The sequence below is a fragment of the Pteronotus mesoamericanus genome, unplaced genomic scaffold (assembly GCF_021234165.1).
Source record: "Pteronotus mesoamericanus isolate MK-2021 breed Mesoamerican mustached bat unplaced genomic scaffold, CSHL_Meso_final scaffold_705, whole genome shotgun sequence".
NCBI classification, from domain to species: Eukaryota; Metazoa; Chordata; class Mammalia; order Chiroptera; family Mormoopidae; genus Pteronotus; species Pteronotus mesoamericanus.
The window spans coordinates 13219293-13247229 of record NW_026555326.1 but is presented as its reverse complement, the minus strand read 5'-3'; the positions used below and the strand labels follow the sequence as shown (position 1 = coordinate 13247229).

General features: G+C 51.3%; 4 protein-coding genes across 13 annotated transcripts; 1 reads left to right on the top strand and 3 right to left on the bottom strand.

Annotated features, from left to right (window-relative positions):
- Positions 1-1025: 1025 nt before the first annotated feature.
- ISG20L2 (interferon stimulated exonuclease gene 20 like 2) lies at positions 1026-6703 on the bottom strand. 2 transcript variants are annotated; one of them, XM_054563015.1, is made up of 4 exons: positions 6428-6703; positions 5027-5869; positions 2614-2814; positions 1026-1889 (listed from the first exon to the last, which is right to left on the bottom strand). In XM_054563015.1, the coding sequence occupies exons 2-4, from the start codon at positions 5756-5758 to the stop codon at positions 1776-1778; spliced, it is 1047 nt and encodes a 348-aa protein (XP_054418990.1). In that variant the 5' UTR covers positions 5759-5869; positions 6428-6703; the 3' UTR covers positions 1026-1775. The 2 variants fall into 2 exon arrangements, with proteins under 2 accessions (XP_054418990.1, XP_054418991.1); XM_054563016.1 differs by lacking the exon at positions 6428-6703 and having other exon boundaries at positions 5027-6406.
- A 132-nt stretch (positions 6704-6835) lies between these two features.
- METTL25B (methyltransferase like 25B) lies at positions 6836-12845 on the top strand. Of its 4 annotated transcripts, none has more exons than XM_054562889.1 (8): positions 6836-7156; positions 9226-9350; positions 9505-9697; positions 10179-10241; positions 10499-10642; positions 11105-11589; positions 12009-12193; positions 12603-12845. In XM_054562889.1, exons 1-8 carry the CDS (start codon positions 7046-7048, stop codon positions 12770-12772), a joined length of 1476 nt encoding a protein of 491 aa, XP_054418864.1. In that variant the 5' UTR covers positions 6836-7045; the 3' UTR covers positions 12773-12845. The 4 variants fall into 4 exon arrangements, with proteins under 4 accessions (XP_054418864.1, XP_054418865.1, XP_054418866.1 ...); XM_054562890.1 differs by having other exon boundaries at positions 12572-12835; XM_054562891.1 differs by lacking the exon at positions 11105-11589 and having other exon boundaries at positions 12603-12831.
- A 66-nt stretch (positions 12846-12911) lies between these two features.
- MRPL24 (mitochondrial ribosomal protein L24) lies at positions 12912-17225 on the bottom strand. 5 transcript variants are annotated; one of them, XM_054562895.1, is made up of 6 exons: positions 17147-17225; positions 14599-14842; positions 14419-14514; positions 13872-13975; positions 13500-13630; positions 12912-13406 (listed from the first exon to the last, which is right to left on the bottom strand). In XM_054562895.1, the coding sequence occupies exons 2-6, from the start codon at positions 14779-14781 to the stop codon at positions 13270-13272; spliced, it is 651 nt and encodes a 216-aa protein (XP_054418870.1). In that variant the 5' UTR covers positions 14782-14842; positions 17147-17225; the 3' UTR covers positions 12912-13269. The 5 variants fall into 5 exon arrangements, with proteins under 5 accessions (XP_054418870.1, XP_054418869.1, XP_054418872.1 ...); XM_054562894.1 differs by having other exon boundaries at positions 17071-17218; XM_054562897.1 differs by having other exon boundaries at positions 14599-14804; positions 17071-17218.
- A 1032-nt stretch (positions 17226-18257) lies between these two features.
- On the bottom strand, positions 18258-27937 carry HDGF (heparin binding growth factor). Of its 2 annotated transcripts, none has more exons than XM_054562882.1 (6): positions 27551-27937; positions 21407-21483; positions 21126-21264; positions 20285-20470; positions 19829-20040; positions 18258-19617 (listed from the first exon to the last, which is right to left on the bottom strand). In XM_054562882.1, the coding sequence occupies exons 1-6, from the start codon at positions 27635-27637 to the stop codon at positions 19611-19613; spliced, it is 708 nt and encodes a 235-aa protein (XP_054418857.1). In that variant the 5' UTR covers positions 27638-27937; the 3' UTR covers positions 18258-19610. The 2 variants fall into 2 exon arrangements, with proteins under 2 accessions (XP_054418857.1, XP_054418858.1); XM_054562883.1 differs by lacking the exon at positions 27551-27937 and adding an exon at positions 23476-23565.

Sequence of the window (27937 nt, the reverse complement as noted above, 5' to 3'; positions counted from 1 at the left end):
ACCAGTTGCTACTTTCAATATACATACAAAGCCAGGTTTGTTTCAACCAACAGGTGACCCAAAAACTGAACTCAGATGAGGATTTTCTAGTTAACTGATCACAATGTAACTTACATGTGAAGGTCTAGGTGGGGCGTGGCCTTCCTAGTGTGGGGGGGTCCCTGGCACCTTTTTGTGAAGTGTCGTGGACATTTCAAGTTGGGCTAAGCAGTGACCAATTTTCTCAGAGCTTAACATCTGACTGCGCAAGCAGACTCTGCACCACAGGATGTGACAAGACCATGTCAGGTCCTGTCCTAACCATTGCTGCTACAGGCAGCCATGTCTGTGACTCTGGGCCCTGGAGCCAAACCAGCCACTCAAGAGGGCACAAGTGCGGGTATACATATGGAGTCTGCGTTCTCTTGACAATTATCTCAAACACAAGGTCAGGCCTGTGACTCACCTTCCCCAAATGAGGGTGTGCACCAAGGAAGAGAAAGCAGGAGGAACAAGGCTAGCGTCACTAAGCGCTCTTCCTCTTGCTCCAACACTCCCATGTGCCCATTAAGTCACTCTCCTGGTCACATGCACTCTGTGTAAAGGTGTTCTAATGGCTTCAGGTGTGATGTGAGGTGCACTTCTTGATTTGTGGGAAGGGTGAGGTCAAGGCACCGTAGCACATGGGCTACACAAAGACTTGTCAGTGCTTCCCGGTGACTTCCAGCAAAGCAGGACCCAGGCAGCGCCACCCAGATGCTGGAACCCCTTACGGAATTACAGCTCTACAAGACCTTGTGACAAAGCGAGTTAATCCCCGGCTGGATGGCCCAGCTGGAACACTGTTCTGTATACCAAAAGCCTGCGGGTCAGGGTGGTACATACGGGAGGCAACCAATCGATGTTTCTCTCTCTCTCCCTAGAATCAATGAACATATCCTTGGGTGAGGATTGAAAAATATATAAAAAACTAAATAAAAAAAAGAAAAACACCACATACTTATTTTTCCATTATTAAAATTTATCAATGAGGAAGAATTTATCAAAGGAATAGACTGGGTTTTTAGAGGCTTGTTTCAGCAAAGTAAAAGACTTTACATTTTTTTTTTAACCTATCAAGTGGGATCTAAGTCGAACAATCCTCTATTGCTTTAAGAAAGAGAATGCTTTGCTAAATCATAAAAGCTGACTTCCAAGCCACACTCTCTTACATCTACTGCCTTGTAACCCGAAGAACTAAACTTCACCGGGGATGGCTCCTCTCAGTCAGGATGGGAAAAGTAGGCAATATCCTGACAGACTAAATGTACACTTTGATATGCAATGTGATCATACAATTATCATCCAATCAGGACACTTCTGAAAGTGAAAGAGGTTGCTGTTAATTACTCAAGAACAAAAGGCATACAATGGGACATACGGCCACCCAAGTGATAAGGCAGTCTGGGAAACTAAACTTCCCAGCATGCCCTGCCCCTTGAAAGTCAAAAAGCTTGCCTAGAACACAGCATTCTGGGACCTGTGGGTTAGCACCATTTAACAGGTAAACATATAGGGCTGGGCGCTGACATGGAGATTCCTCCTTCCATGGGACACTTAAGCAGACACAGGACACAACACCTGAGGTGAGATTTCAATACATATTAAGTCTGGGATGCAGCCTCTTTCTTCCCAACAATTCTGGTTTCCAAAGGTATGAGCTGGTAGGGCTGTCCATTGGTCCACTGCCCTGTTTCTCCTGCGTGTGGTGCTGCCTCTGCCTCTGCCTCCTCTCCTCACGGGTGCCCCCACGGCTGCTAATCTTTGGGGGGATTCTGAGCCAGGTGCTGTTCCCACTCGACTTCAACCAGTTTGTACAGCTCCATGGTGGCCTGAGCATCTTCCACAGAGGAATGTCCACTTTTTCCAGCCTGAACAAGGGAGGAAGAGAAGAGCATGAGGCTACAAGACAGTGTGCTCCCCTGCCTCACTTCCCTACTGGCTCCCCTCAACCTCAATACAAGCTGTTGTTTCTGCAGTTAGTGGGCTGCAAAGGTAGAACTCTCGTGGGGCCCTTTCCCTTACCTAATTTCAAGGGTTCACCTCCTAGGAAGCCCTTGCTAATGTCTGCTTAATCCCTTCTGTGGCACCACATGTATGCCATATTTTTCTACACTCTGTAGAAACAGGACATCCAGATCATAGCTCGGTCTTCAGAGTCTTCCATCTTCCCCAGTTCCTTAACTCTCTCTATATAACATGTGTCTACACCCTCTTACCAGGCAGGTCACCCCTTCCTTGAATGCCAACCATGCGAAATACATGAGAGGTCTTTGCAAGCACAATGAACTCTTCACACCACCACCACTACCTGACTTCGCTCTTTTCCTAGGGTTTTATACCCAATTAAGGCTTTTTTTTTCCTTTTCCAAGTACCCTTTAAAACACTGTGAGGTAGAGAACAGGAATTATTATCCTTATGTACACCTAGAGAGAGACAAATGGGCCTCTTATGCCAACACTCTTCCTAAAAGGGCGGGCTGCCTGAATCGCTCCACAACCAAAAAAATTCTGGGGTCAGAGCCTAGAGACACAGCAAGGAGCGCCTCCACAGTGTCCAAGCAGGGGGCCTGGCATCATTTGGGAAGATGCTACCTGGATGTCCCGGTTGAGGAGTTTCTTGGTGAGATGCTTCAGAGACATGGTAGCATTCTCTGGGCAGTCAGCCTTGCGGTTGAGAGGGGGGATGTGGGAGGTATCACGGGTGAGAGACTTGGGGTGAAAGTACTGAAGGGCTTTGAAGTCGTTGTGGATGGCATGTCCCACCACTATCTTCCCTGTAAGTATCTTCAAGATCTGAAAGCAGCATGGAAGAGATGGTGATTAGAAGAACTCAGGTGGAGCCCTGAGTCCTAAAAGTCCATCATGGTCCTAGGTCCTTTCAGATTTTTTCCCGTCAAGTGTCCGCCAGCCTCATCCCTGAAATGCCCTCTCCTACAAGTTTTCTTTCACCTGAAATCTATCTCCTCTTCCCAAGGTGAAAGTAGATTTTTTCTTGTTTTGTTTTTGTGTTTTTTATTTTTCAACAAACACAAAACATTTTTGTTTTTTTATTTTAGTTTACTTTCAGTATTATTTTGTATTGGTGTCAGGTATACAATACAGCAGTTAGACAACCGTATACAAGATGTTCTGTATATGTTCCTGTATTTCCAGTACCCACCTGGCACCATACATAGTTACTGCAATATCATTAACTATATTTTCTACTCTGTACTTACATCCCCATGACTATTTTGTAACCACCAATTTGTACTTATTAATCCATTCACCTTTCACCCAGTCCCTCCCTACCCCTCCCTGAAAGTAGGTATTTTTCACAGTGTAACCCTACAGAAAGATAAACCCCAATTTATTGTTCCACTTATTAATATATTCATTGGTTGACTGTTGTATGAGCGCTGACTGGAAATCAAACCCATGACCTTGGCACATCAGGGCACCTTGGCACTCTAAGCAAATGAGCTACCAAGCCAGGACCACAGTGTAATCCTTTTTGGACTTACATTGTCAGTGGCTCCTTACCTTCACACTAATTTCCATCCCAATGATAGATTAATTTGCCTACAGTCCCAAATTACACTCACGTTCAAGATGCTTATGTAACTATAAAGCATCTAGTTCAGCTCTGGCTTGCTACTTGAAGTTCTTTGACTGTTATCTTTATGCCAGCCTTAGGCACAAGGCTGGGACAAATGGAATCAAAGATGGGCTCCAGGGAGGCGATGGAAGCCCAAAATTACAGGCAAATTGATATACCTACATATATTTTTGTTTGTTTTTTTGTGAGGAGAAGGTCTAGGCTTTCATCATATTCTCAAAAGGTCTACAAGCCCTGAAACATTTAGAATCACGTAAGAATAAGGCTGCAGAGGGAAGTGATCAGGTGACCCATGCTTGTGCTATTTTAACAGAAAGTCAGTCCCACTGCTTTATAGATCTCCTGCTCATATCCAGAGGAACCTATGAGCCGTTTAGGAACCTTATTCACACCAGAATTGGAACCAAATAACTTCTCACCATTTCAGGATCTTAAAGTATGTTGACATATTACTCGTGAGGACAACCAAAGAATATGCCATGGGCTCCGAAGGCCATTCCCAAAATGGAGTTCCAAATAGGTTTTGTTTTGTTTTCATTATTTAGAGAATACTTTATTAGTTTCTGTCCAAATAGGTTTTAAACAAAAGCAACAGTCTTGGAAAAATCAGTACATGGCCTCCCAATGAGACCCCTTGCTAGGGGCCAGCCTCATGTGGATATACCTTAGTTTTATATCCAGCTTGGACACTGAGGAAATGATTTATGTTGAAAACCAGATGCAGTCTAATCAACTAGGTATTTAGTTGCTCCTGACTTCATCTGCAGTTTACTGTCCACCAGCACCTTTACTTGCATTAACTTCAACACATAGCCTTTGTTAAAGCTGAGCAGGTTTGCTATCTCAGGCCCACCCCATCTTTTGCCTCTCCCAAGACTTTGCTCAGCTGTGATGCTAATGCATGGGTTTTTCAGCTCTTCCTTTCAAGTTCTTTGTAAAATCCAACCTTTTCACCTCTGATGAGCCTCCTCCAACTGACTGTTGTGGCATATAAGGAAATATTGTAACGGAATGTGTCTAGAGAAGGCAAAGAATGTGAAGTTGCAATTACAAAGAGGTGGACCACAGGCGCCCTCTGGAGGCTTCCCAAGGCCAGTAAGCTCCCCTCCTTCCCTTCCATCGCCTCTACTGACACACCCCCCTTTCCTGTCGTTCATTTGCCATTTGCCAAGAGCTCCCCGTTCCCAACAGAGGGCTACAATGAGTAGGTTAGCTCAACGGGTGAAGACAGACACATCGGCCACCTTTCCTATCCCCTTCACTGCAGGCTACCTGTCTCAGTTACACAAATAATGCCCAACCTCCTTCTGTAAACATTCTGCCTTCTTCCACCACCAACACTGTGCACACCTGCCTGGACTTCTCCCCACCCACCTCGCTGCTACGATAGTGCCCAATGCCTCTCACCTGTCCCCGGGCAATTTTGAAGGGCGTAGCATTCACCATGTGGTGCTTGCGGATACCACTCCATCTGGTGCGGTAGTCCACAATGTGGCAGGGGGGAAGGATGTACTCATCATAGAGCACATCTCCATTGTAGTTGATGATGCTACATCGAGCCAAGGAACTGACATGCCCCTTGGGTCCTGTACCCACCATCTCACAGTCAATTGCCACCATCTTCCTTGGCATTGTCTGGGATGCTGCAGAGCATTTATTCTCTGAATGAGCTGAGGTGGAGTTCTGTGGGGTATTCTTCTGCGGAGGGTTCTTTTGGGGATCCTTCTTCTGGTGGCGAGTTGGGTGGTTCTTAATCTTTGGAAGGGCACTCTGGAACTCCCCCAGCAAATCTACTTTAGCCACAACAGAACCAGTCTTCTGTGAAGGGGCAGGGGTCAGCCAAGGCACAGAAGTTTTCTTGTCCAGGGACTGCTCTGACCCACTGCTGGAGGCAGCAGTCTTCTTTTTTGGAGGGAGTGGGATTTTCAAAGTATCATCCATCTGAGGAGTTTCCCCTTTCTTTGGAGGTTCTGGGCGCAACTTAGGCACATTGCCAGGGGGCTGGTTCTTCTTATTCAGAAAACCTCTCCTTTCCAAGAGCCGCCGCTTCTTGACAAATTTTCGGTGCTTGGCATTCCCCTCCAATGCCTTTTTTGGAGGAGGTTCACCAAAATCCAGATTGAGGAGTAAGGTAGACATGACGATGGTGGATGATAGAACAGTCGGGAAAAGTGGCTTACGAATGAAAGGATAGAGAACTCATCCTCTGCTGAATCCCACAGACCAACATCCAAAAGTTTGTAATATACCCTGGGGAAGAAAGTGAACTTGATAACAGAGCCCAAAGGCCTGGGAGAAAAATAACTCATTTCCATAGGTCTTAAGGGAGGAAATACATCAGAGCAACCTCCCTGATAGAGGGGGAATGAAGCTGTAATGTGAAATGGAGTTAGGAGCACTGTCTGAGGACAAGCCCACAATTCACCAGCTCTATGATCTTAGGAAGGTCATTGCCCCTCTCTAGATCCGTCTCACTTGTAAACTGAGAGGGCTGAAGGGCCAACCAGCTCGACTGTCTCTGTGAGTCTGGAAAGCCAGAATAGGTGAGCTCCACATCTGCCCAAGGAGGGAACATCTATGTACGCTTGAAGCCAGTGACGAGTGCGGCATATATAGATGGCATCTAGATTACCCAAGCATCCCCAGCGCGGGTCCTAGGTGTAGGGAATCTCCACAGGCTTCTCACCCAAGGCCTCCCAAGAGAGGACCTTTGACAACACGTAACAGCAGGGGTGAAAGCCGAGGTCGGGGGCAGAGCACACTTTGGCGGTCCCGTTCACGGAGCCCGTTCTCCCCACGATCACCTACCTCCCAGATGGGCCCGCTAAGACCGGAAACGCCCGGAGTCGGACACGGAAATCTGCGCGCACCTATGGGGCCCGGGCCGGCAGGCGCGGGGACGGGAACACGCTCGCCCGAGCGTGCCCACGGACTCTGCCTCTGGGACCGAGGCCAGGGCAGTGGCCTGAGCAAAGGCGGAGGCGTGGGCGTGGGCGTGGGCGCTCCCCCGGTCCCTCTGGCCCCGTGGAGGTACAAGTCGGTGGTGTGGGGAGGCCGCGACAAACGGCAACTGCCGTGCGCCGGAACCCCGAGCCTCACTTCCGGGGATGGGCGGGAAGTACACGGGAAGGGGGCGGGACTTGGACGCCGAGGCCTGCCTCTGTGGCGTCACTACTCGGCGCCCCACCCCTGCTCGCCCTCAACGCTTACACCTGTGCTCAGTGCGCGTCGCGGCCTGTGAACGTCAGGAGGACTCCTTAGGTCTTCAGCCTCTACCTGGAATCCGGGAAAGACGGCGTCGGGGGCCAATGCAGGCCGGTTTCTTCTGCAGAGCCGAGCCCACGCTAAGTCCTGGACGCGCGTGGTGCTGACCCTGCTTCCCTCGTCGCCGCGTTCCCGCGCCCGGAGCCACCCGCTGGACCCCGGATGCCGGGTGTTTCCGCTCGGAGCCTCTCTCAGGAGGAGAGGAGGCAGCTAGCTGTGAACCTCACCCGTGTCCTGTCGCTCTACCGTTCCATCCTGGACGCCTACATCATCGTGAGGCCATGGGGGTGTGGCGGGTGCTCCTGGTTGTGTGCTTGGCTAGGTGCCCACGACAGAGAGATACTCTGGAGTTAGCTTCCGATCTCTTCCATGACTTTCAGTGTGCCTTTACAAGAAGGGCTTAAAACTGGAATGAGTCTCCCTTTTTTTATAGATGACACATATATTAATATTTCTAATATCTAGGTGGTTTTTCTAACTTTTCCAAATCCGAGGTAATAAAACGCATGGACATTTGAGCCATGCTGCAGATGCGTTGAACTTTCCTGGGAACGTGTGAGGCGATCCAAGAACACACAAGTTCATTCACCCACGCTTTGAATAAATTTCTGATTTTGTAATATAATGGACAGTTTCACGTTTGGAATCAGATAGGCTCCAACTAGAATCCTGCCTCCCCGACTGCGTTAACCTTAGGCATTAAATAAAATTTCTCCTAGCCCTAGTTTCTCAGCTGCAAAATGGATTCCTGTTTGAAGGATCATTGTGAAAAATAAATTAGATGATGTGTTAATAGCACCAGCATCTGCTGAATTGTTCAGCCCACAAACCCAAAAGCCATCCTTGATTCAGTTCTCTGATCTACAGTCCAATCCTTCAACAAGTCCTCCTGGCTCTATCTCCAGAAAAAAAATGCCAAATTAAACCATTTGTCTCCATTTCATTGCTACCACCCTGGGCCAAGACACCATCATCTCTCTCCTGGACTACTAACTAACAAATCTGTGTTTACTTCAAACCCTCTACCCCCCATAATCAGTTCCTCACAAGCAGCCAGATTGATCTCTTTAAAATATAAATCTGATCATGACTATGTTTTTCCCCAACAGAAAGGTAAGGTTAAAAGCAAGAATTCGAGTCAGGTTGATTTCAAATCCAAACTCTGCTACTTACTAGCTTTTTAACTTGGGCAAGTTACTTAATTGTGTTGCCAGTTTTGTTTTATTTTTTAATTCTCACCCCAGGATATGTTAATCAGTTGTTTCCCCTACATGCCCATACCTGGGATCTAACCTGCAACCTAGGTATGTGCCCTGACCGGGAATTGAGCCTGCAGCCTTTTGGTGTACAGGATGACACTCCAACCAACTGAGCCACCTGGCCAGGGTGCCAGTTTTCTCATCTGTAAAATGAGCGATAAAAATGGTACCTACCTCATAGGGGATAAATGTGTTATTACAAATATAAAATGTTTAGAACAGTGCCTGACATATTAAATTATTTTATAAGTGTTTGCTATTACCTGAATTTTTTTAACGTGACTGTTCCCTGGTAATCATTCAAGTTTCAGCTCAAGTGTCAGCTCAAGTCTTCCCTCATTACTCCATCTAAAGTACTCTTTAAAAGTTTCCTTACATTTCGTTAGTGTTTTATTGTCTATGTGGCATTTGATGTTACCTGGGTTTTTTTTTTCCTTATATAAACTCTGCAAGAGCAAGAAGTTTGTCTTCCTGGTTCATTGCTGTATCCCCTGAGCCTAGAATAGAGCTTGGTGCATAACCAAAGCTCCACAACTTGTGTTCAATGAATGAATGAATAAAAATACATTCTGGCATATCAAGTGTCTGGCATATATAACAGTAGGTTACTAAATGGTAACATACCAATACTGCATGTCAGTCACAGTGGTGTTGGGGATGCTGATGTAAAGAAGACACCATCCCTACCCTTAGGTGTAGTTGAGTGGAAAAAAAAACATACATAAATAAGTACAAAACTGATAAAAGAAGAGATGTGTTTAGAATGCATTCTGGTCTCCGAGGAAGGAGCGGGACTCTGGAACAGGCTTTAGAGATGAGGTGACTCAGATGAGTAGGGGGTACCTGTTGGTTGCATCCAGTGGCCCTGTGTTGAGAGTGGGGTGGGGAAGAATGGGGAAAGTAATAGCCTGTGTTTTTTGTGTGGTTTTTTTTTTTAAGACTTCTTTAGAGAGCGGGGAGGGGAGAAAGAGAGGGGGAGAGAAACATCAATTGGTTGTGACCTTTCAGTTTGCAGAACAACGCTCAACCTACTCAGCCACACCAGTCAGGAGTAGCCTGTTGATTACTTCTCCCCTTCTGCAGGAATTTTTTACAGACAACCTGTGGGGCACACTCCCTTGCTCATGGCAGGAAGCATTGGATGGACTGAACCCGCCACAGCTGGCCACACTGCTGCTAGGGATGCCCAGGGAAGGGGAAGTAGTCAGGTATGGGCAAGGGGGGCCCTGTGCTGGGGGACTTGGCACTGAACCCTGCAGCCAGCCATTGCTCTGAGTCTCACAAGGGCTTCCTGGGTTGTAAACTCGTGCACTCAAGACATAATGGGACTATTCACTGCGGGTCTGGGCGGGGCTATCTCAGATACAGGTCGGTGTGGCCACTCACCCTGCTGGCCCTGAAGTCCACAGCCTATGCCCTGGCCTTTACCCGGACACCTGGGTTTCAGACCCCCTCAGAGTTTCTGGAGAACCCCAGTCAGAGCTCCCGACTTACAGCTCCATTCCGAAAACACGTCAGACCCAAGAAGCAGCATGAGATCCGGAGAATGGGACAGGTAAGGGGATGCTTGGGGTATAGGTGGTGTCTGGGAGCCTGGTGACTTCTTAAGCTGGTGAGTTACAAAGATATGGGCACCTTATATCACCTTCAGGACCAAAGGGCCTAGAAGTTTGCTTCCTTGGCAGGCATACTAAAATCACATCTCTATGCTGGATTGGGGGATTTTTTTTTTTTTTTAATCCTTTTGCTGGATTGGTTGGTAGCTATGACTGAAATTCCTGTTTTCACACCTCTATAATCTGCTCATGGCTTCACGGGGGGGGGCTCTGCTTGTTCTATGGGGGAGACTGAATACTTACCTGAGAGGAGCAAGGAACCTGGGGTCAGCACCCCTAGTACTAGTTTCCCTATCTCATCTCTTCCATGGTATCCTCAACCCCTCTTCCTCTGCCATCTTAAGCCCCTCCACCCTCATTAGGGATGATGGCCCCGGGAATCAAGAACCAATGGCCAAGAGACCTTTGTTCCTTTTTCAGTTGGTGAAAAAGCTGAGTAACCTCACAGGCTGCACCCAGGTTGTGGATGTAGGCTCAGGCCAGGTGAGCCAGACACACTTCTAACATTATGGGGTTGTTGTTTTTTTTTGGGGGGGGAGTCATGGGGCTAGAAGAGCTGGAAGGCAACTTGTCAGGCCCCAAGCCCAGAGAGGTGGGTACCAAGGAGTGGCGGAAGTAAACAAGGCAGGATTTAAGTCCTGGGAGCCTGTGACCTAGGTGTCCAGGCCACTGATAGAGAAGGTGACAGTGGATAGGAGCGTTGAACAGGGCCATCTCTACTGTCCCTCTCATGATTGCAGGGCCATCTCTCTCGCTTCATGTCCCTGGGGCTGGGGCTGAAAGTGAAGAGCATCGAAGGGGATCAGAGACTGGTGGAGAGAGCCCAGCGCCTGGACCAGGAGCTCCTGCAGGCTCTGGAAAAAGAAGAGAAAAGGAACCCGCGGGTAGGCCAGCCCTTACTGCAGCCAGAACTGCAGGAGCAGGGCCTGACTGGCTGGATTCTTTCAAGTTTCTCAGCTTGAGATGATGTGGTCCTTTTTCCTGCTAATCCTTTCTCCAGGTTTCCCCTTCAGCAAAGCCTCTTCACACCTTAAAGGCACTCTCTAGTTACATACTAGTGCTTTCCACACTGATGTCCATTTCACAACAAACTGTGAAGTGGCCAGTCAGGTATTACATTCACTACAGATGAGGAAATGGGCTCAGAGATGAAAAAATTTGCAGTTACTAATGATACATCCGTAATATATCCCATGTCCTCATTCAAGGTTTAGCTCTCTCCCATGCCCCAGCTTCTCATCCCCCTCCTTCCTTGGGAAAGAACAGAGGACAGATCCCTTCTGCAACCAGAGGTGGCATGGGGACAGCAAACTTCCCACCTGCCTTGTCCTTTCCTGCCTCCACAGGTGGCGCAAATTGGCTCTCGCCACTCCCCGCACCACGTGGTTCAGTGGGTCGACTCCAAGACCCTGTGTGAGGAGCTTCTGCTTCCACTGGCGAACTCACCTCAGGGTGGGGCCCGCTTGCTGCTGACAGGTCTCCATGCTTGCGGGGACCTGAGTGTCGCCTTGCTGAGGCATTTCTCCTGCTGCCCTGAAGTGGTGGCCCTGGCCTCAGTGGGCTGCTGCTACATGAAGCTGAGCGACCCTGGTGGCTACCCGCTGAGTCAGTGGGTGGCTGCACTGCCCGGCTACGAACTGTCCTACAGGCTGCGGGAAGGGGCCTGCCACGCCCTGGAGGAATATGCCGGGAGGCTGCAGAAAGCAGGCCCTGGCCTCCGGACCCACTGCTACCGGGCAGCACTAGAGACGGTCATCCGGCACGCCCAGCCCGAGCTCCGTCGGCCAGGCGTACAAGGGATCCCCAGGGCCCATGAACTCAAGATTGAAGAGTGAGGCTGGGGAGGTTGGGGGGTTCATGTCAGGAGCCAGCTGGAGGTCTGATTCCCCTCCCACCCTCACTTGTTAGCTAGTTCTAAAGAAAACCTAATGCTCCCAGGGGAGTGATTCCGAGTTCTCTGACTGGGGCAGTTTCTCAGTTTCTTTAAAAGGGAGTTGTCACTCTTATCAGGAGACCTGGTTGGGGTTTTTAAATGCTAAAAACATGGCTAATGGGACAGATCTGGCTGAAAATACACTTTTGGATCAATTTGTTATTGGACAGACAGCTGATAGCCAGAGAAACATTTGAAATGCAAATTAGGGTAGCAAATAAAGCAAAGCTGGAGTCCAATTAGGAGCTGACAGTTTGTGAGTGGGAGGCGGAGGTCCCTAAAACCAAACTGAGTGCTGTGTGATGCTGACCCCACAGATATGTGCAGCGGGGGCTACAGCGGGTGGGACTGGATCCCCAGCTGCCACTGAACCTGGCTGCCCTTCGGGCCCACCAGGCCCAGGAGAACCGTGTGGTGGCCTTCTTCAGCCTGGCCCTGTTGCTGGCCCCCCTGGTGGAGACACTGATTCTACTGGACCGGCTGCTGTACCTTCAGGAGCAGGGTGAGCATGGCTTAGAGCAGGGACCCAGGGTTAGAGGGCCTGGGGTTCCTCCTTCAGGTCCCAGTTCCTCACTGTGGTGATTCTTAGGCCATCTGCTTCAGAGTCGCCAGTGGCAGGAGTGGGGTGGGGGACTTGTAAACATAGATTTCTATTGAATCAGCTTCTGGCATGAGTTCTAAGCAAAGCACCCTAGGCTTTGGGAACCAGCATTGTGCCTTCCAAGTCAGTGCCTCAGGCACTGGTGCTCCTGATGGAGAACTCGGTGTCCTGGGGGAGCTTCCCCCGTGGGGAAAGCGGCTACGCAGGCCTGTGGCCTGGGCGCAAAGTGGGGCTGAGAGGGCTTCATTTCTCTTCTTAGTAGCTCTGCCTTTCTCCCAGGCTTCCATTCTGAGCTCCTGCCCATCTTCAGCCCTGAACTCTCCCCCAGAAACCTGGTTTTGGTGGCCACCAAGAGGCCCCTGGGTCAGGCCTTCTCTGCTCTGGAGATTGAAGACAGCTGATACAGCCTGCGGACGGGCACATCTTGGATCCAGGTGCCACAGTGGGTGGCAAAGTCTGCACTCCTCACCCAGAGAATGAACATCCTGCATACCTCCTGGAATCTTGATGCCCCACAGACCTTCAGCTTTCTCCCTCCTCATGTTATGTAAAATTTATTTTTAATTATTAAAAAATTAAGAGTCTTTATTTCCCTTCCATTTCTATTCAATATAGAAAAGGACAGAGGTGCACCCTTCCCAGATCCTGCAGAGGTGTAACAATTAGGTCTCACATCCCCAACTGCCCTTCAGAACAGGTGGCATCTTCTGTTACTCAGGTCTCCATTGGTCTCCATCGTGGAATCTAAGCCCTGCTCTTGGGGAAGGCCATCTTAAGGCTAGCTAATTTCCATTCCAGATTCTGTCATAACACTGGGGCAGATATTCCCTCCCTTCAGTCCCTGAAACAGGTAGAGTTGGGGGTGCCAGAAGACAGTAGCTACACACAGTGGAGAACTCACGGCTCTTTACTGATGACTAAAGAAAATGTGACGCAAGCCTTCAAGGCTAAGCGGGGAAAAGCTGCTCTCCCCAGGTTCAATACCAATAGACTTTCTTGTGTCTCCGTGTCTCCTGGATCCCCATTGCATCCATCACCTCCTCTTCCAGAGTCTTTAGACGGGGAACATAGGTTCTTTCTAGAGCATCTTCCACTGATGTGTCTTTGGGACCATCTATTGAGCCAGAGGAATAAAGAGGGATGAGAGTTAACATCCCTTACTCCCACTTACCCCACCCCCATCTTCCTGTCCCTCATCCAGCCTCACCAATCCATGTTTCAGGGACAATGCCATCAGCTCTGGGAAATTCAGGTTTGGGAATGATTCTTCCTGATCTTACGGAAACTCGGACCCGCTCTCCCGCCTCAGTGAATCTCCACTCCACTTCAGTGGGTTTCCTAGTAGATAGAAAAGGTGAACAAGGCTTGGGTGCCAGGTCTCCCTGGTACTCCACAGCCTAAAATTCAATGGCTGAAAAATGCTACCTCTGTATTAGAATTGCCTACAGAGGGTCATGTCCATGAGGTGGCCCCTCTCAATTTCCAGAGCATCCAAGCCACCATCCCTGTTCGGTAAATGTGGTTTACATCCACGTGAACTCAGGATGGGAAACCCTTTGACCAGAGCCCACATACTTGCCTGTCCACAGGATCCACAAGTTTGACTTGGTTGTGAAGCAGAGGTGCTTCACTAGGGATCATGGTCCCCCGGTAATCCTTGGTCCTGCCAATATAGCGGTAATGCTGTCCAAAAGAGGGGGAGTTACCAGCAATCAAAGGGTGTGAAGGTGACTTGCTTACCACAGCTCTGAGCATCCAGCCCATGTTGAAAACCAGAAGGTTCAGTTGGCTCACCATCCCCTCAGCCAATCTCCTAACTCCCTGTGCTGCTCTTTTTTTTTTCTTTTTTTTTAAAAAACATACATTTATTTTTAGAGAGAGAGGGAGGGAGGAAGGGAGGGAGAGAAACATCGATGTGTGGTTGCCTCTCACGTGCCCCCTTCCGGGTACCTGGTCCACAAACCAGGCATGTGCCCTGATTGGGAATTGAACCAGCAACCTTTTAGTTCACAGGCTGGCACTCAATCCACTGAGCCACACAAGGCAGGGCTCCCTGTGCTGCTCTTAATAGACAGGGATAGATGGGATAGGCTTCCTAAGAATCCCCATCCCCACTCTTCACTTACTGTATTCAGCCCCTCCAGGACCACCCAGTTTCGCTGCCGGATAACTTGAACCACTTTGCCTTGCTTCCCAGCATCCTTGCCTTCTAGGACCTCCACCTGTGGCAATACATGATGAGGGTCAGGGAGGGAGATCCTTCCCCAGAAGCCCCACCAGCACTCTGCCTCATCTGAGGTTCTTACCCTATCCCCACAGAACAGATGCCAGTCTTCATCAGAAATGGGCTCCACAGCCACTGGGCGCCGCCTGGTCCCCGGAGGGTTCTTCCTCTTGTCTGCCAGAGAACCTGGGCGGCTCATCCCATAGCGGTAGTTGGGGGGCAGCGTGACCTTGGATGCCAAGGCCAACATTGCAGAGAGACGCATGGCTGAAGGTTCAGAGGAATCCCCTGGCCAGTGAAAGACCCAGAAACCTTCCTAGTCAGCTCTGGAGTACACAGGTAGAAAGAAGGGGGCAAAGCAGCAAATGAAGGAAATTTTAAAAAATTTTTTAAAAAGACTTTATTTATTTTTGGGAGGGAGGAGGGATGAAGAGAGGGAGGGAAACATCAAAGTCTGGTTGTCCCTCAGGTGCCCGCTACTGGGGACCTGGCCTACAACCCAGGCATATGCCTTTTCTAGGAATTGAACCAATGACCCTTTGGTTCGCAGTCTGGCACTTAATCCACTGAGCCACACCAGCCAGGGCAGGAAGGATTTTTTTTTAAAGTACTCCACTGCTCAGTGGGCCTCATCTCACTGAACCCCCACAATATATTACCTTCACTTTACAGATGAAATAGAGAGGTTAACTGACTTGCCTTTGGTCCTAAAACTACTATGCAAAAGAATCAGCATTCAAACCCACACACGTCTGACTTCAAATTCCAAAAAGTTCACTGAGGCCAGGAACTACATTATCTAGCTCACCTCTGAATCCAGCAGATAGTAGGTACTCAATAAAAAGTTATTAAATATATGCACAAACAACAGGATAGACAAAAACAAACAAACGATGGAACAAACCACTGGCATAAGGTGAAAAAGCAGGCAGTTATAAAGTAAAACAAACAAACAAACAGGGAATGGAAATAAAAACTAAAATTAAAATATCCCTACACCACTTCCAATTCCTATCTTCGATCAGGAAAAAGACCGCTCCTCTTTAAGATAGCTTCTTTTCTAAAAGAAAAGGACCCAGAATCAGACTTTAGGGTTATTGTGTCCTAAATTCCCCAAACACATATGTGCTCTAAGCCTCCCAATTTTGGATGATAAACGAAATCTACAAGGTGGTGAGAGAACTAAGGGCAAAAATAAGTGCTTCCATTTACTGAGCACTTGCTATCTGCCAGGTGCCATGCTATGTGCTTTCCTGTATCATTTCATTTAATGAGAAAGGAGGTACCATTAATCTTGTTTTATAGCTAAGAACGAAGGCTAGCTTCAAGGTACAAATAAAGTGCACGGTAGCAGCATACAGAGCTCTGGACTGGAAGTCAGATGACCTGGGTTATAGTTCTTACTTCACCATCCTTATTCTGGAACCCCAGGCAACTTAACTTCTGAGCATCAGTTTCATCATCCATAAAAATTTTACAGGGTTGTTGGTGTCATTCAAATTCTTTTTAACATTCAAATTCTTTTTAATGCCTAAAAATGAACAATATTATCCTGTTTGGGTAAATTAAAAAGTATATATATTCTGGTACAGGCATAAATATTTATGGGCAGGTAATAGGAAATAACTCAAGTACTTGTTTAGGGGGAGATGAACTGTTTTGGGAGGGCTGTTATTTTCCATCTTGTTCCTTGCCATAACGTTTGAATTTTTAACCATGTTTTTTTTTAAAATAAGACTTTTAAACTTATTTTTAGAGAGAGAGGAGGGGAGGGAGAAAGAGAGGGAGAGAAATATCGATGTGCGAGATAAACATCCACCGGTTGCCTCTCGAAGGCCCCAACCAGGGACCTGGCCCACAACTCAAGCAGGTGCCCTGACCGGAAATCAAAACAGAGGCGTTGCGGTTCCCGGACCGACGCCCAAAGCACTAAGCCACACCGACAGGTTTATCTAAACAATGAGATAGTGTGTCATTTTTTTTTTACTCCTCAACATGGAAAAGGCTTAATGTTATTTTTAATTAATGCTAGTTGAATGTCATAGAGTTTCAATGTTCCCATTCGGATTCAACAAATGGTTAGTGAGCACTAACTACTACTATGTGACAGACAAATCTAATGCTGGGAACTTCACTATTACTGGTATTTCATCCTCCCTCTGCCTTGTGAGTGAGGTAGACAGATAAAGGAAACCAAAGCCCCGAGAGTGCCTGTCCTAGATCATACACCTTAACAGAAGCAGACCCAATCTTGAGATCCACGACTCCTGCATGACTACTGCAAGGAGTTCCCTTAACCTCAGCCATTATAAATCTGAAGCTCTGGGAACAGATCCCAAAAGCCATCCCCCTGGATCTTTTCCTTTTTTCCTGCCATACCCTGGAGAGGCTGGTGTCCCTTTCACAGTGGGACTTTCGCGACATGCTCTGGAAACGCCATGCAAGGTACTGCGGTGGAGGGTCTGCTCTTCACGCGTCAGTTCCAAAGGCCTCCCCTCCAGCCCCATCACAAGGTGCGGGGGACGTCCAGCCCCAGCAAGTCTGCTGCACCTACCCGCTCCAAGTTTCCGGTGCAGGGCAAATCTGAGCAATACCACTGAGCGACGGCCCAGGAGAAGGAAGACCCTTACCTCACCCGCCTCCCGGACGAGCCCAAAGTCCCCAACGCTTCGGGCGGTGAGAACCTCACCGTTTCCCGCGGCGTCCCGGAAGTTCCGCCTATTATTACCTGTTGCACGTGGGCCCCGAGCCCCGCCCCTCGGCTTTCTGGGAAATGTAGTCTAATCATAGAGCGGAAGCTCAACCAATTAGCCTTTCTGTACGCTGGAAGTTGTAGTCCATCGCTACGAAACAAGCTGAAACAGGAAATTGGGTCGGGTAGGAAACCAAGGAAGCGTAAATAACCGTGAAGCACGTCGGACGTTGGAGGCAAAACGCATACGCTGCTGCACCTGGCACATTCCTGTGCATGCTGTGTGCGGGTTGCTGGGAATTGTAGTTGAGATGGTAACTCCATTTTCTAGGAGTGTGTGGCATCCAGTTCAGTTACTCAGTGAGTAACCCTTTCCAACAAGGGTTGGATAGGGACACCCTTTCCAACAAGGGTACAGACAAGTTTCCGCACACGCCCTTCGCTGTTGGAGGGGGCCAGAAGAGATTAAAAAACTGCCATAGGCCTTCTGAAGGGATGAAACATGGGCCCTTCCAGTGCATCAGTGATCTAGTTACAAAATGTCAAATCTGGAAGGAACCTCATATGATCTAATTCAGCCATTAAACTTGACTCGGAGTACTGGGAAGATTTCACCCTTTCAACCTCTTTGCCTCTAATCACCGGTTAAGGGTGCCAGGTATACCTAGCTCTAACATTTGGGTGTCAGTTGCTTCTACAACCAACCCAAATACTGCCATTTCCATTGCCATCATGGGCTTTGGTTGATATTGACACCTTCTTATACCCTACTCTTTGTGCAAACTTTTTTTTTTTTTTTTAACATTCCCAGGTGATTACTGGGGGAGCCTGTGTGCAAGAGAAGTAGAAAGAAATGGTGTAGTTTATTCTGTGACTTTGCGCTCATGTAGAATTTTGGATATTTTGAACAGCCTGAGAATGGAGGAGAGGCTGTCACCCTCTAACTCAATCTGAAGTTAATATAGAAATCATTGGTATTCCCCTTCCCTTCTCCCCCTCTCCAATACACTTCCACCCCCATCCCTCAAAGAATCAGTCAGAATTCAATGTAGTAATCAACAGGTTTATTTTTCTATAACTGAAATTGTCTACGGTTCTCAGAGCTAAACTTCTACAGTCAGCAATTTTTCATCAGAGCCCTAGGGAGAGGGACAAGGGTGAAACAAGACACAAGATGGAAGAGGCATAGAGACCACTAGAAAGAGGTGGGGAAAAGGTATTCATTTCCCTGTCCGCTCAGTGGGTTACAAATCAGATCTGGTGACAACACTGAGGAGATGAGGTGGGAGTATGTGGATGGGAAATGAGACCAGAAGGAACACCAAAGCCCCAGCTACAAAAGGAAAATCATCAAGCCCAAACAGAGAGGGAGCCTCCCAGTGTACCTCAGAAATGAGGGCAAAAGTGGGGAAGAAAGGAGCAGTGGGTGGGGAGGCACACAAAGGGATAAGGGGTCTTCAAAATTTTTTTAAAATTTTCTTTTATTAAAAACATTTCCTAAAAAATGTGTCTTCTCCATATGTCTGGGTGACGTGTTAACTGCAGGCTGGCCTTGAACACTGTGGGGAGAGGGAAAGGGCGGCTAAGGGTCTCCCCAGGGCACCCCACTTCTGGCCCAAGATCTAATGGGGCGACAGCTACTCCTCAACGCTCCCATCTGAACGGGGTGAAGTCAACACTTCAGATCTCAGGTCCTTAGCCCAAACAACTGGGAAGCCTCAAAGTCTTTTGATGAATAACTACAACTCCTAGAGCTCCTGGGGTTAGCAAAAAGAATCGGTGTTGTCAATCTTCAAGAATTTACGGAAGGGAAACCCTCCACCACAAGCTGTCCCATTTTCCCCGATTCTAGGCAGCTGAGATAATAGGTGTGGGAAGAAGGCACAGGAGCTCAGGAAGATGCCATCCTCCTGCCCACCTCCCCACCCTAATTTGAGGACTGCCCCTCTCAGGTCCCAGAAGCCCATGCTTGCTATTTATCCTCTGTCCTTTCTACTCTGAACTCTGATCGCAACCAACCCAGAGGTCCAAACTGCCTGGGGAAGGGGCAAAGGGGTGTCAGGAGGTGGAAACAGCTGGTCCAGGTCCCAACAGAAATCCTAGGAGACAGCTCCAGGCAGAGAAGGACAAAAGGCCTCATCTCATCCCATGGAGCAGAACACGTAGCCCTGACTCAGATCACAGGGGCACGGAGACATGAAAGTGACATGGAGGTAAGGGCTAGCTAGCTTGCCACATCCAAGTCAGTCTCCAGGGGCTGGGCTTGGGGAGGGAGAGTGAGTGGAAGAGAGCAGGTTGGGATGGGGAAGGGGGTTCCCAGTTTGCAGGCCATGGCCAGTTTCCCCAATAGCACCCAGACAGCAGCAGGAACGGGGCAGGGGCTCCTCTTGAAACATTGGTGGCTACAGGCTGCGGGGGAGGGTTGGAGGGGAGAAGGGTTAATGATGAGACCTTGGCCTGCCCTTGCCCCAGCCAATGCCAATCTCCTGGAAAAGCCCACCCGGCCTCCCGCCTCCCACCTCTTGAGCGGCTGGTAACCGCAGGCCCTCCCCCTCCCCCTCCCCCTCTCCACAGGTGGCTGGGCCGTCCTAGCCAAGCTGCAGGGCAGGGGCTTACTCACCTCTCATGATCTCTGATGCCTGGGACCCCAGCATCTTCCTTGGCAGCCTCTTCCTCTTCTTCCTCTGGAGGAGGCCCCCGGCCAGAGCTAGGCTCAGAGGGGGTGCTGTTCTTCTCCACCTCCAGAGGGAGGGGCCGCTCACCCTCCAAGGTGGCCACCTCCTTCTCCTCCGCTTCAGGATCTTCTGCCTCCTTGGGACGTTTCGGGGAGTCCTAGCCAGGATTGGCAGAGATGAGGGCTGAGGCTGGACAGGAACGATGGTAGCCATCTGCCTGTGCCCACCCCTCCTCTCCCCAAAGGCTCCTTCCTGGGTATCCCCGGACCCTCCCCAGCCTTCTGCTGGCTGAAATGTCTCCTGTGTCCCATCTTCTCAGCAAGCAGCTCCCCAAGACCAGTGACCAGGCCTACATCTCAGATGGGGAACCTAGTTCCTGGGCCCTAGTGAGGGGCAGTTACCTCCAGCAGGTCCCCCGCTCTCCTCTTCAGTGCCCCCTTTTCATTCTTCTCCTTGGTGGGCTCGTCAATGACCAGCTTCCCTTCCTCATCACTGCTACCCTCGGCATTCCCCTTCTTGTCACCATCGCCCTCTGCAGCTTCAGGCTCTGGCTCCGGCTCTTCCACGCAGCTCTTTTTCTGAGTGGACTGTGGCAGTGACAACAGAGGCTGAGTGGCACCAGTGGCTGCCATGCTAGGCCCCCTCCCCAGGCCCCTCCCTCGGCCACTCACTCCTTCCTTCTCCCACCTCTCCCCCACCCCCACCCAGGTGCCCAGTCTCACAAGTGATTTGAGACCCACCTCTGTCGGATTAGCCCCGGGGTAAACCCACTGGCCGGGCAGGCAGGGCTCTGTGCAGGAGGGGGGAGGGCTGGAGCAGGAGGCAAAACCTCGGGTCAACTTCTCCCAAAGGGAGCTGGGACCCTTTCCCCGCCAACCCCCGCCCCCCACCCTCCCGCCTCATCCTGCCCGGCTCACGAGCACCTCCTCCAGGAAGCCTTTGTGGAAGAGTTAAGGCCAAGTCCTACACTCTTGCTGGGACCAACAAAGGCCTCCCCACTTACCGCCTCCATCCTGTTCTTGCTCCCCCCACGCCTCACCACAACTACACCTCACACCTGCAACCCCATCCCCTCTTGCAGAAGGCTCCCCCGCCCCTCCACCCTATGAGCTCCTACTCTGAAAGCCCTGGTGTTTCTGAGACCTGTTCCAGAAGACTAAGCATTAAGTGTGGGCCCGGGGTGTCCAAAGCCTATGTCCACACCTGCTCTCCAGGGGGTCTCCTGGGCAGCTGGCAGCTCACCTGGTAGCCAGAAGCCTTGACAGTAGGGTTGTTCTCGATCTCCCACAGCCCCTCGCTGAACCCTTTCCTCTTGTTGGGCTTGCCAAACTTCTCCTTGGACTCCTCGTAAGGGAAGAGGTCTTTGGGGCCCAGGAATGCCCTGGTGAGAGATGGGAGACTGTGCTCTCGAGCCCCTCACTGCCTCTGAGCTGCGCAGCCCAACAGGGAAGGGGCACCATAGCCACCCGTGTCCCCAAAGTGGACCGCCCATGGCCCTCCCCACCTGCTGCCCCGTCACTCACGTCTCATGGGTCCCGAAAAAAAACACTTGGTATTTGTTGGCTGTTGATTTCACAGCAGCCTCAGGCATCTCGTCAATCTGCGAGCAAGATGAGGAAAGTGAGCTTGAGCAGGTGGTCTGAGGCTGTGAATTTGGGACAGGGGCAGGGCTGACCTCTACGGCACATTTGTGTAAAGGACTGAGAGGGACCCAGGAGTTCATCACAATGGTTTCAGAATCACTCTCAGCAGTGGAACTTTGTTCAAAGTCAGACACGATAGCCCAGTGGAAACCTTGGAGTCACCTCCATCTCCTTCACAAAAGAAAGAGCATCCAATCTGCCCTCAGCATGTCCAGATCCTATCCATATCCGTGTCTTTGCTATCACCTTGGTCCAACCACTGTCACCGCTTGCTGGGACTAAAACTACAGCATCTATCTCTTCTTTCAGTCTCTCTCTTGCCTTGCTACAACCTATTCATTCTCCCCAATGCAGCTAGAGTGGGCCTTTCAAAGTGGTGATCCCAGTGAGCATTCCCTCCTCCTGCTGGAAGTCTTTCAATGGCTTTTCATCAATCTAGGGCCCACCCATTCATTCACCTCTTCTCAGCTGTGTCAAGGTCTGAATCCCAAAGCTGCCACCAATATTTGTATGACATTGAGCAACTTACAGAACCTTTCTGCCTGTTTCCTCATCTGTAAAATGGAGACAGTCATAGTATTTAAGCCACAGGGTTGTGAGGACTAAATGACCGCAACCCGGCACAGAGTACGCCCCCCATACACGCTCGCTCTCTTCATCCTCTCCCAGTGAGCGGCTCTTCTGCCTGCTGCTCCTTCAGCCCCTTCTACTCACTAACTCCTGACCAGCCCTCCAACCCCAGCCCTATCATCACTTCCTCCAGAAAGTCACCATATCCCCTAACCTGGTCAGCTGCCCAGATAAATCTCTCCTAGCACCTCTCCTTCACAATGCTTTTCATAATTCCAATTTTACAGCTTTTCATGTTCTCATCTGATTAATGTCTATGTGGACTATGTGGAATCAGAGAGCAGGTCTTTTTTCGTGCCTAGCACACAGCAGATGCACAAAAAAGATTACCGAAGGAATCTCTGAAATAGATAGAAACAGGCAGCTCTGATTGCAGTGGAGGGGTGAGGCAAAGGGGCTGCCTATTCCACCTCCCCCTCAGTAGCAGCCCCAAAAGGCTCATGGGGAACACTTGAAAAGCCACTTGATGTAGTCAAACTCTCTCACTTTACAGATGGAAAAAAACAGGCCAGAAAAATGATTTGCCCAAAATAACAGGGCAAATTAGTAAAGGCCAGGTCTTGGAGAAAAATCTCCTGACTTGGTCCCCTGCCCCACATGTCCTGGGTACTAGAGCAATGTGGTGGTGAAGGTGAAAGAGGTCTGAGGTCAGGGAAACAGAGAGAGGCAATGGCCCAGCCAGCCTCTCACACTAGGTCCTGGAAGCCCAGGCCAAACTGAACTGCGGGGAAACTACAACTCCCAGAAGCACTTGCAGCTGCTCCAGCAGCCGGGCTTCCCTCCGGACAGAGGCCAGGTGGCCATGTTGACTGGGGCCCCAGGCGCAAAGAGGCAGACCGACCAAGGCAGTGATTAACCCAGCAAGACTGTAACAGAGTACGTGACTGGCGGCCAAGGGAGACATGTAAGCTGGGAGGATGGAAGTGAGCTAAGATACACCCAGGAGAGGCGCTGAAGCCCTGGGAAGAAAACTGAGGGGCATCTTGCTACAATCTTCAGGCTCCTGAGCACCTCCCCCACTTGCCCTGTGGCCTCTAGGGACAGAGGTCCAGCCCCTCCCCCCAGGAAGGCCGGGCACCGACTCGGCCCTCCCCATGACCAGGAGACGCTGGGGTGTGAATGCAGGGGGTGGAAAGGCACACTGTCCCCCACTCCACCCCCAACAAACACACGAGCTCTATCGCCATGACAACCCAACCCCGCCCCCGGGGCCACTCAGCAATCAGGAATGTGACCACCCCTCCCCCCAGGCCTTCTCTCCGGATTGGGGAGGAGGGGACACTAAAACACACCCCACCCCCAAGACTAGACTCTGGCACCTGGGTCGCGGGCTCTGCTGGAAACCACAGCTAAGGCTGGAGGGCCTAGTCACTTTCTCGGGAAGCTGGACCTGAAGTGGGGGCGGAGGAGGAGGAGCCTGTCCTTGGCCAGGACACCTGGGTCCAGTTACCATCTAGCTCCCCACCCTCTTCTCAGAGGGAGAAGCAAAAAACAAAATGAGAGCCTCCAGGGCTTAGAGATCCCAGGAGACTGACACAGTACAGTAATACAAACCCCTTCCCTAGCCTTCTTCCCTGGTGGATCTCCGCACCAGGAACAGGACAGGGGTGGGATCTAAGGTTCTTCCCCCCCCCCCCCCGCCCCCTCCGAGAGTGCAGCAGCGAACTCCGAGCGCTGCGTTTTTAGCGCCACACCTGAGCCACGGCAGGAACACGCTCGTAGAAATGTGATGAAAAGGGGAGAAACAGGCTCAGGAGAAGGGGTGAGAGAAATGAAGTTCTCTCAAGGAGCACAGCCGCAGAGAAGCAGCTTCCCTGACCACTGGTCTCTTTCCCGTAGAAAGCAAACTTGGAGAGAGCTGACTGGTGTGACAGGACCCAGGAGGCAACCAGCTGCCCAGTCTCAGGGGCGGGAGAGAAACAAAAGAATGGGTGGGAATTAAAAATAGAATGAGACACACCAGATATACCAGCCCTGCTGCTGGCCTCTAGCCAAAGAAAGGGTGGGTCCAGAGAAGAGAGTCCAGAGCCTGGACAGGTAGGCAGATCTACCCCATAAGGTCACCCCCCAACCCCTCACCTCCAGTGGAGGCACATGTGGGGAAGGGGCCAGGAAGTGTGCTTTTTCACTTCATTGAATTTCCAACCCCCCTCCCACCCCGCCCCGGGAGAAATCCTTTCTGTAGTGGACCCTCCATCCTTCAAGCTACAAAGGAAATGTCTTTTCTTACATTTGGAAAGATGATACGAGTTCTCTGGGGAGGCCTGTACCCCCCAGTACAGACATATGTCTCCCAGGCGGTGTCTTTATATCCAGGCCGTGACTTGACAAGTGAGTCAAGGCTAAGTGGGTCAGGGTGGGACCACATGAGTGCTGGAGACCCTGCTGCACCCCCTCCACTGGCCCAACAGGGGAGGGGGCCCTGCTACTTCTCTGCCATTCCAGGAATCCAGGCAAGTTACTTCTCCTAGACCAGGCCCACCCACTCCCACCCCTCTGCATTTGCCTAGCTCCATCAGACAGGCCTGAGCACAAATCCAGTCTTCCCCAAACCCATGGACACCCCGAGGTCTTAAGAGGGATCTCAAGTTCCCAGGTGAGGAATGGGGGTGAGGGCGGAATACCTCACCCCCAGCCTCAAACCAAATCCAGGTCTAGGGTGGCCTGCCCAGTCTGGCAGGAAGGCGGCAGGGAAGGCCAAGCCCACAAGGCCTGCCAGCCAGGGCCCTGACCACCACACCCAGGGCCAAGGCCCCACCTGACCCAGGAACCGGAAAATCTGGGGCAGGAGACAGTTGTGGCCGGGGAAAAGTGTGGCAAACCCAAGAGGCAAAAGAGAAGGTGGTGCTTGGATGTGGGGGAGGGGCAGAGGGAGAAAGATGGGTGAGGCCCTCTGGCTGCTCAGGTTTTCTGGGACTGTAAGCAGGAAGGGAGAAAGGAGGAAGGAACCTGGGGAGGTGGGGAGAATCCCTGAGTCTTGGAGATTAATTGTTAAGTGCTTGGAGATCCCCCAGGAAGTCAGGCAGGAGGAAGAGGGAAAGGAGAAGGTCAAGATGGAGTCACACCATCCTTCCAGGCAGGTCCTGCCTACCACGTGGCCCCTCCGGCTGGACTCTCCCAGCAATGGGCTGTTCTAGTCTCACCCAGAATCAGCCATCCTACCCAGAAGCAGGGGTTTGGAAGGAAAAGTCCACAAAGTGGCCTTCACCACAGCAGGGGGGTGGTCCCCTGCTCCTCCTCTAGCTCAGAAGGGGCCAGGCCCCTTTAGGTTTTGCCACGCTAGGGATTAAGACCACATCCAAGGGATGGTGAAGAGACTCGATCTGTCTGTCCTTTTGGCATTTCAGGGAGATGTATGTCAGAGAAAACAGCCTTGGGTGTAGTGCTCCCCCCAATTGTGTGGCAGTCAAGAGCCAGAGCACAGGCAAAGGGATCCCATCTGATCTCCTTTCCCCTGCCCTAACTTGATCTCAAAAGTCCAAGCATCAACAAAGGAAGAGCCTCCACCTCCCCAACCCACCCTCTGCCGCAGAGGCCAGTGGGAGGAGACAAAATGGATGGCATCCCAGTCCCAAGCATTACCCCCACTCCACAGGCCACCAGAAACCTGAGGGTGTTCCTCACAGGGTCAATGTAGGCCCATCTGGGTCTCCCCCAATCCTTTCTCCCCTGGTGCTGAAGGGGTTCCCTGCAACCCACATTCCAGCTGCATCCCCTCCCCAGACCTTAGCCCAGTCTCTGGACTTTGTCCCACCCCAGGAGGCAGGAGAAGTAAAGACCTGGATTCAGTTCTTGCCCTGCCCACCAGGGCCTTGGCATCTAGGCCAAGAAGCGGGTTGGATCAAAGGTTCGAGGTAAAATACAGGAGTGTTCACACACATACATGCACACACAAGGCTTCTGTGGCTGCTGCTTCACACTGCCTCCCCAGTCCTCTAGGAGGCCCTGGAAGCTGGGAGAGTCCTGCTTCTCTTTGTATTCCCCCCCATTCCAGAGGCCAGGCAACTAGAAGTTTCAATAAACAAGGAGCCCAAGGCATATGGGATTAGGCACACTCCTCAGGAGAGGGTACAGCATGAGGAAGGTTCTTCTAGGTTTTCTCAGAGTGACCCCAAAGTTAGCCTGACACCCTGAACAGGATCCTGAGGTAACTTCCTAAGATCAGAGCAGGATCTGGGCCAGATGAAGTGACACAGACTTAGGCCAAGAAGAGCAACCCACAGCCTTAAAATAATCCTGCATCTGGCCCCCTGGCCTAGAAGACGCCCTCCCCCTCTCTGCCTCTGGATTTCACTTTGCACTAGTTCTGCATTCTAGGCACCAGAACCCAATACCAAGGCCTCCCTACACCAACTTTGAAATAAGTTGCCAGACACACTGCCCCCTGTGACACCCCCAAACTCCTCCAGCACTCTCTGGCCACCTCCCTCCTTCCTTACTTCACCTGTCTCAGTACAGGGGAAACCTGAACACACCAAGAAGGGCTTTTGGGCCCCACCCTCCCACCTGGCCAGGTGCTGGAAGTGGGGAGGAGCCGTCATATTGGCGGGCTGATCCACCACATGGCCCTTCTGGCGCTAGGCGCTCGCAGGCGCGGGGTGGGGGTGGGGGGGCGCGCGCGGGGAGATAAGGAGAATAGAAGCAACTCGGGTTCTCCACCCCACCATGCCTCCGCGAAGAGGCAGTATGGAGTGGACTTGACTGTCCCACAGGGGCCCTGCCACCCTCAGCCCCAGATATGAGTTGGCAGCATATGGAGGCGTATTTTTGTGGAGCCGAGGAGTGAAGGTTCTGGCGGATAATTTCGGAACAAGGCAGATCCTCCCTTACTCCATCCCCATTCTCGACCCTCCCAACTCCACACCTTACGGACGCCCTGAACTAAAGTTTTGTAGAGAGGAACTCCGCCTCCATCTATTCCTTTCTAAGCTGAGATCCTTCTTTAACCACTTAACCCAGGAAGGAGTTTGAGCTGGAGGCAACAATCAATGAAGAAGCTAGGGGTCTTTAAGGGGGTCCCAGAGGGGGTGTCGGTGGCGCCTGGTGGGGGGGTGGGAGGAGCTACAAGACCGGCTCAAACCCAGGCAGCGGGTCCGAAACTGCTGGGAGCAGACTGAGCACGCAAAGCCAATTCTGGAAGTGACCCGTACACTCGGGTCCTCACGCCGCGCACATGCCTCTATGCTCGGACGCCGTCTTGCCAGGTGTTCGCCGCCCCCACCCCGTCGCCTCCCCCCATTATATAACTGGCGAGTGGGTTTGGAGGAGCTGGGGAAAGAGTCCGGGGCTCAGACCCCCCGCTGCCCCCACCCCTCCTCGCAGAGCGCTCGCGCCCTCCCGGTGTTATGCAACCCAAACCAGGAGGGGAATCGAACGACTAGCCGCGCTGCTCACCCGGGCCGGCCAGTGTGGGTAGCCCTTCATCTTGGCGAACACCAGGTCCCCGCATTTGTACTCCTTCTGCCGGTTGGATCGCGACATGGCTGGGCTCCGGGTGCCCCGGGCTCCGCGCCGGGCCGGGAAGCGCGAGCCCAAGTTGGCGCGTGCGGCGCTGGCGGCGCCGCTCCGCTCCGGCCCTCGCGCGGCCCCCGCCTCGATGGCGGCCCCCGGCCCAAACTCCGGCGCGGCCACGGCGACTCCCCGCGCGCGCCGCACGGACCGGGCGGGCGCCGATCCGGGGCGACGCTCCGGCTCGGTGGGTGCGCGCTCGTGCAGTTGTTTGTGTTTGAAATTCAATTGCTCCCTCCTCTGCGCGAGGCCTCTTCCTCCACCCCCCTCCGG

Coding starts and splice junctions, on each gene's coding strand:
- METTL25B (XM_054562889.1), top strand. CDS start 7,046: ATGCCGGGTGTTTCCGCTCGGAGCCTCTCTCAGGAGGAGAGGAGGCAG. Junction 7,157..9,225: donor TCCTGGACGCCTACATCATC/GTGAGGCCATGG, acceptor CCCCTTCTGCAG/GAATTTTTTACAGACAACCT. Junction 10,643..11,104: donor AAGAGAAAAGGAACCCGCGG/GTAGGCCAGCCC, acceptor CTGCCTCCACAG/GTGGCGCAAATTGGCTCTCG.
- MRPL24 (XM_054562895.1), bottom strand. CDS start 14,781: ATGCGTCTCTCTGCAATGTTGGCCTTGGCATCCAAGGTCACGCTGCCC. Junction 14,515..14,598: donor ATCTGTTCTGTGGGGATAGG/GTAAGAACCTCA, acceptor GTATTGCCACAG/GTGGAGGTCCTAGAAGGCAA. Junction 13,976..14,418: donor TCCTGGAGGGGCTGAATACA/GTAAGTGAAGAG, acceptor TCTTTTGGACAG/CATTACCGCTATATTGGCAG.
- ISG20L2 (XM_054563015.1), bottom strand. CDS start 5,758: ATGTCTACCTTACTCCTCAATCTGGATTTTGGTGAACCTCCTCCAAAA. Junction 2,815..5,026: donor TCAAAATTGCCCGGGGACAG/GTGAGAGGCATT, acceptor TGCTGCTTTCAG/ATCTTGAAGATACTTACAGG. Junction 1,890..2,613: donor TCCTCAACCGGGACATCCAG/GTAGCATCTTCC, acceptor TCCCTTGTTCAG/GCTGGAAAAAGTGGACATTC.
- HDGF (XM_054562882.1), bottom strand. CDS start 27,637: ATGTCGCGATCCAACCGGCAGAAGGAGTACAAATGCGGGGACCTGGTG. Junction 21,265..21,406: donor TTTTTCGGGACCCATGAGAC/GTGAGTGACGGG, acceptor ATCTCTCACCAG/GGCATTCCTGGGCCCCAAAG. Junction 20,471..21,125: donor TCAAGGCTTCTGGCTACCAG/GTGAGCTGCCAG, acceptor TCACTGCCACAG/TCCACTCAGAAAAAGAGCTG.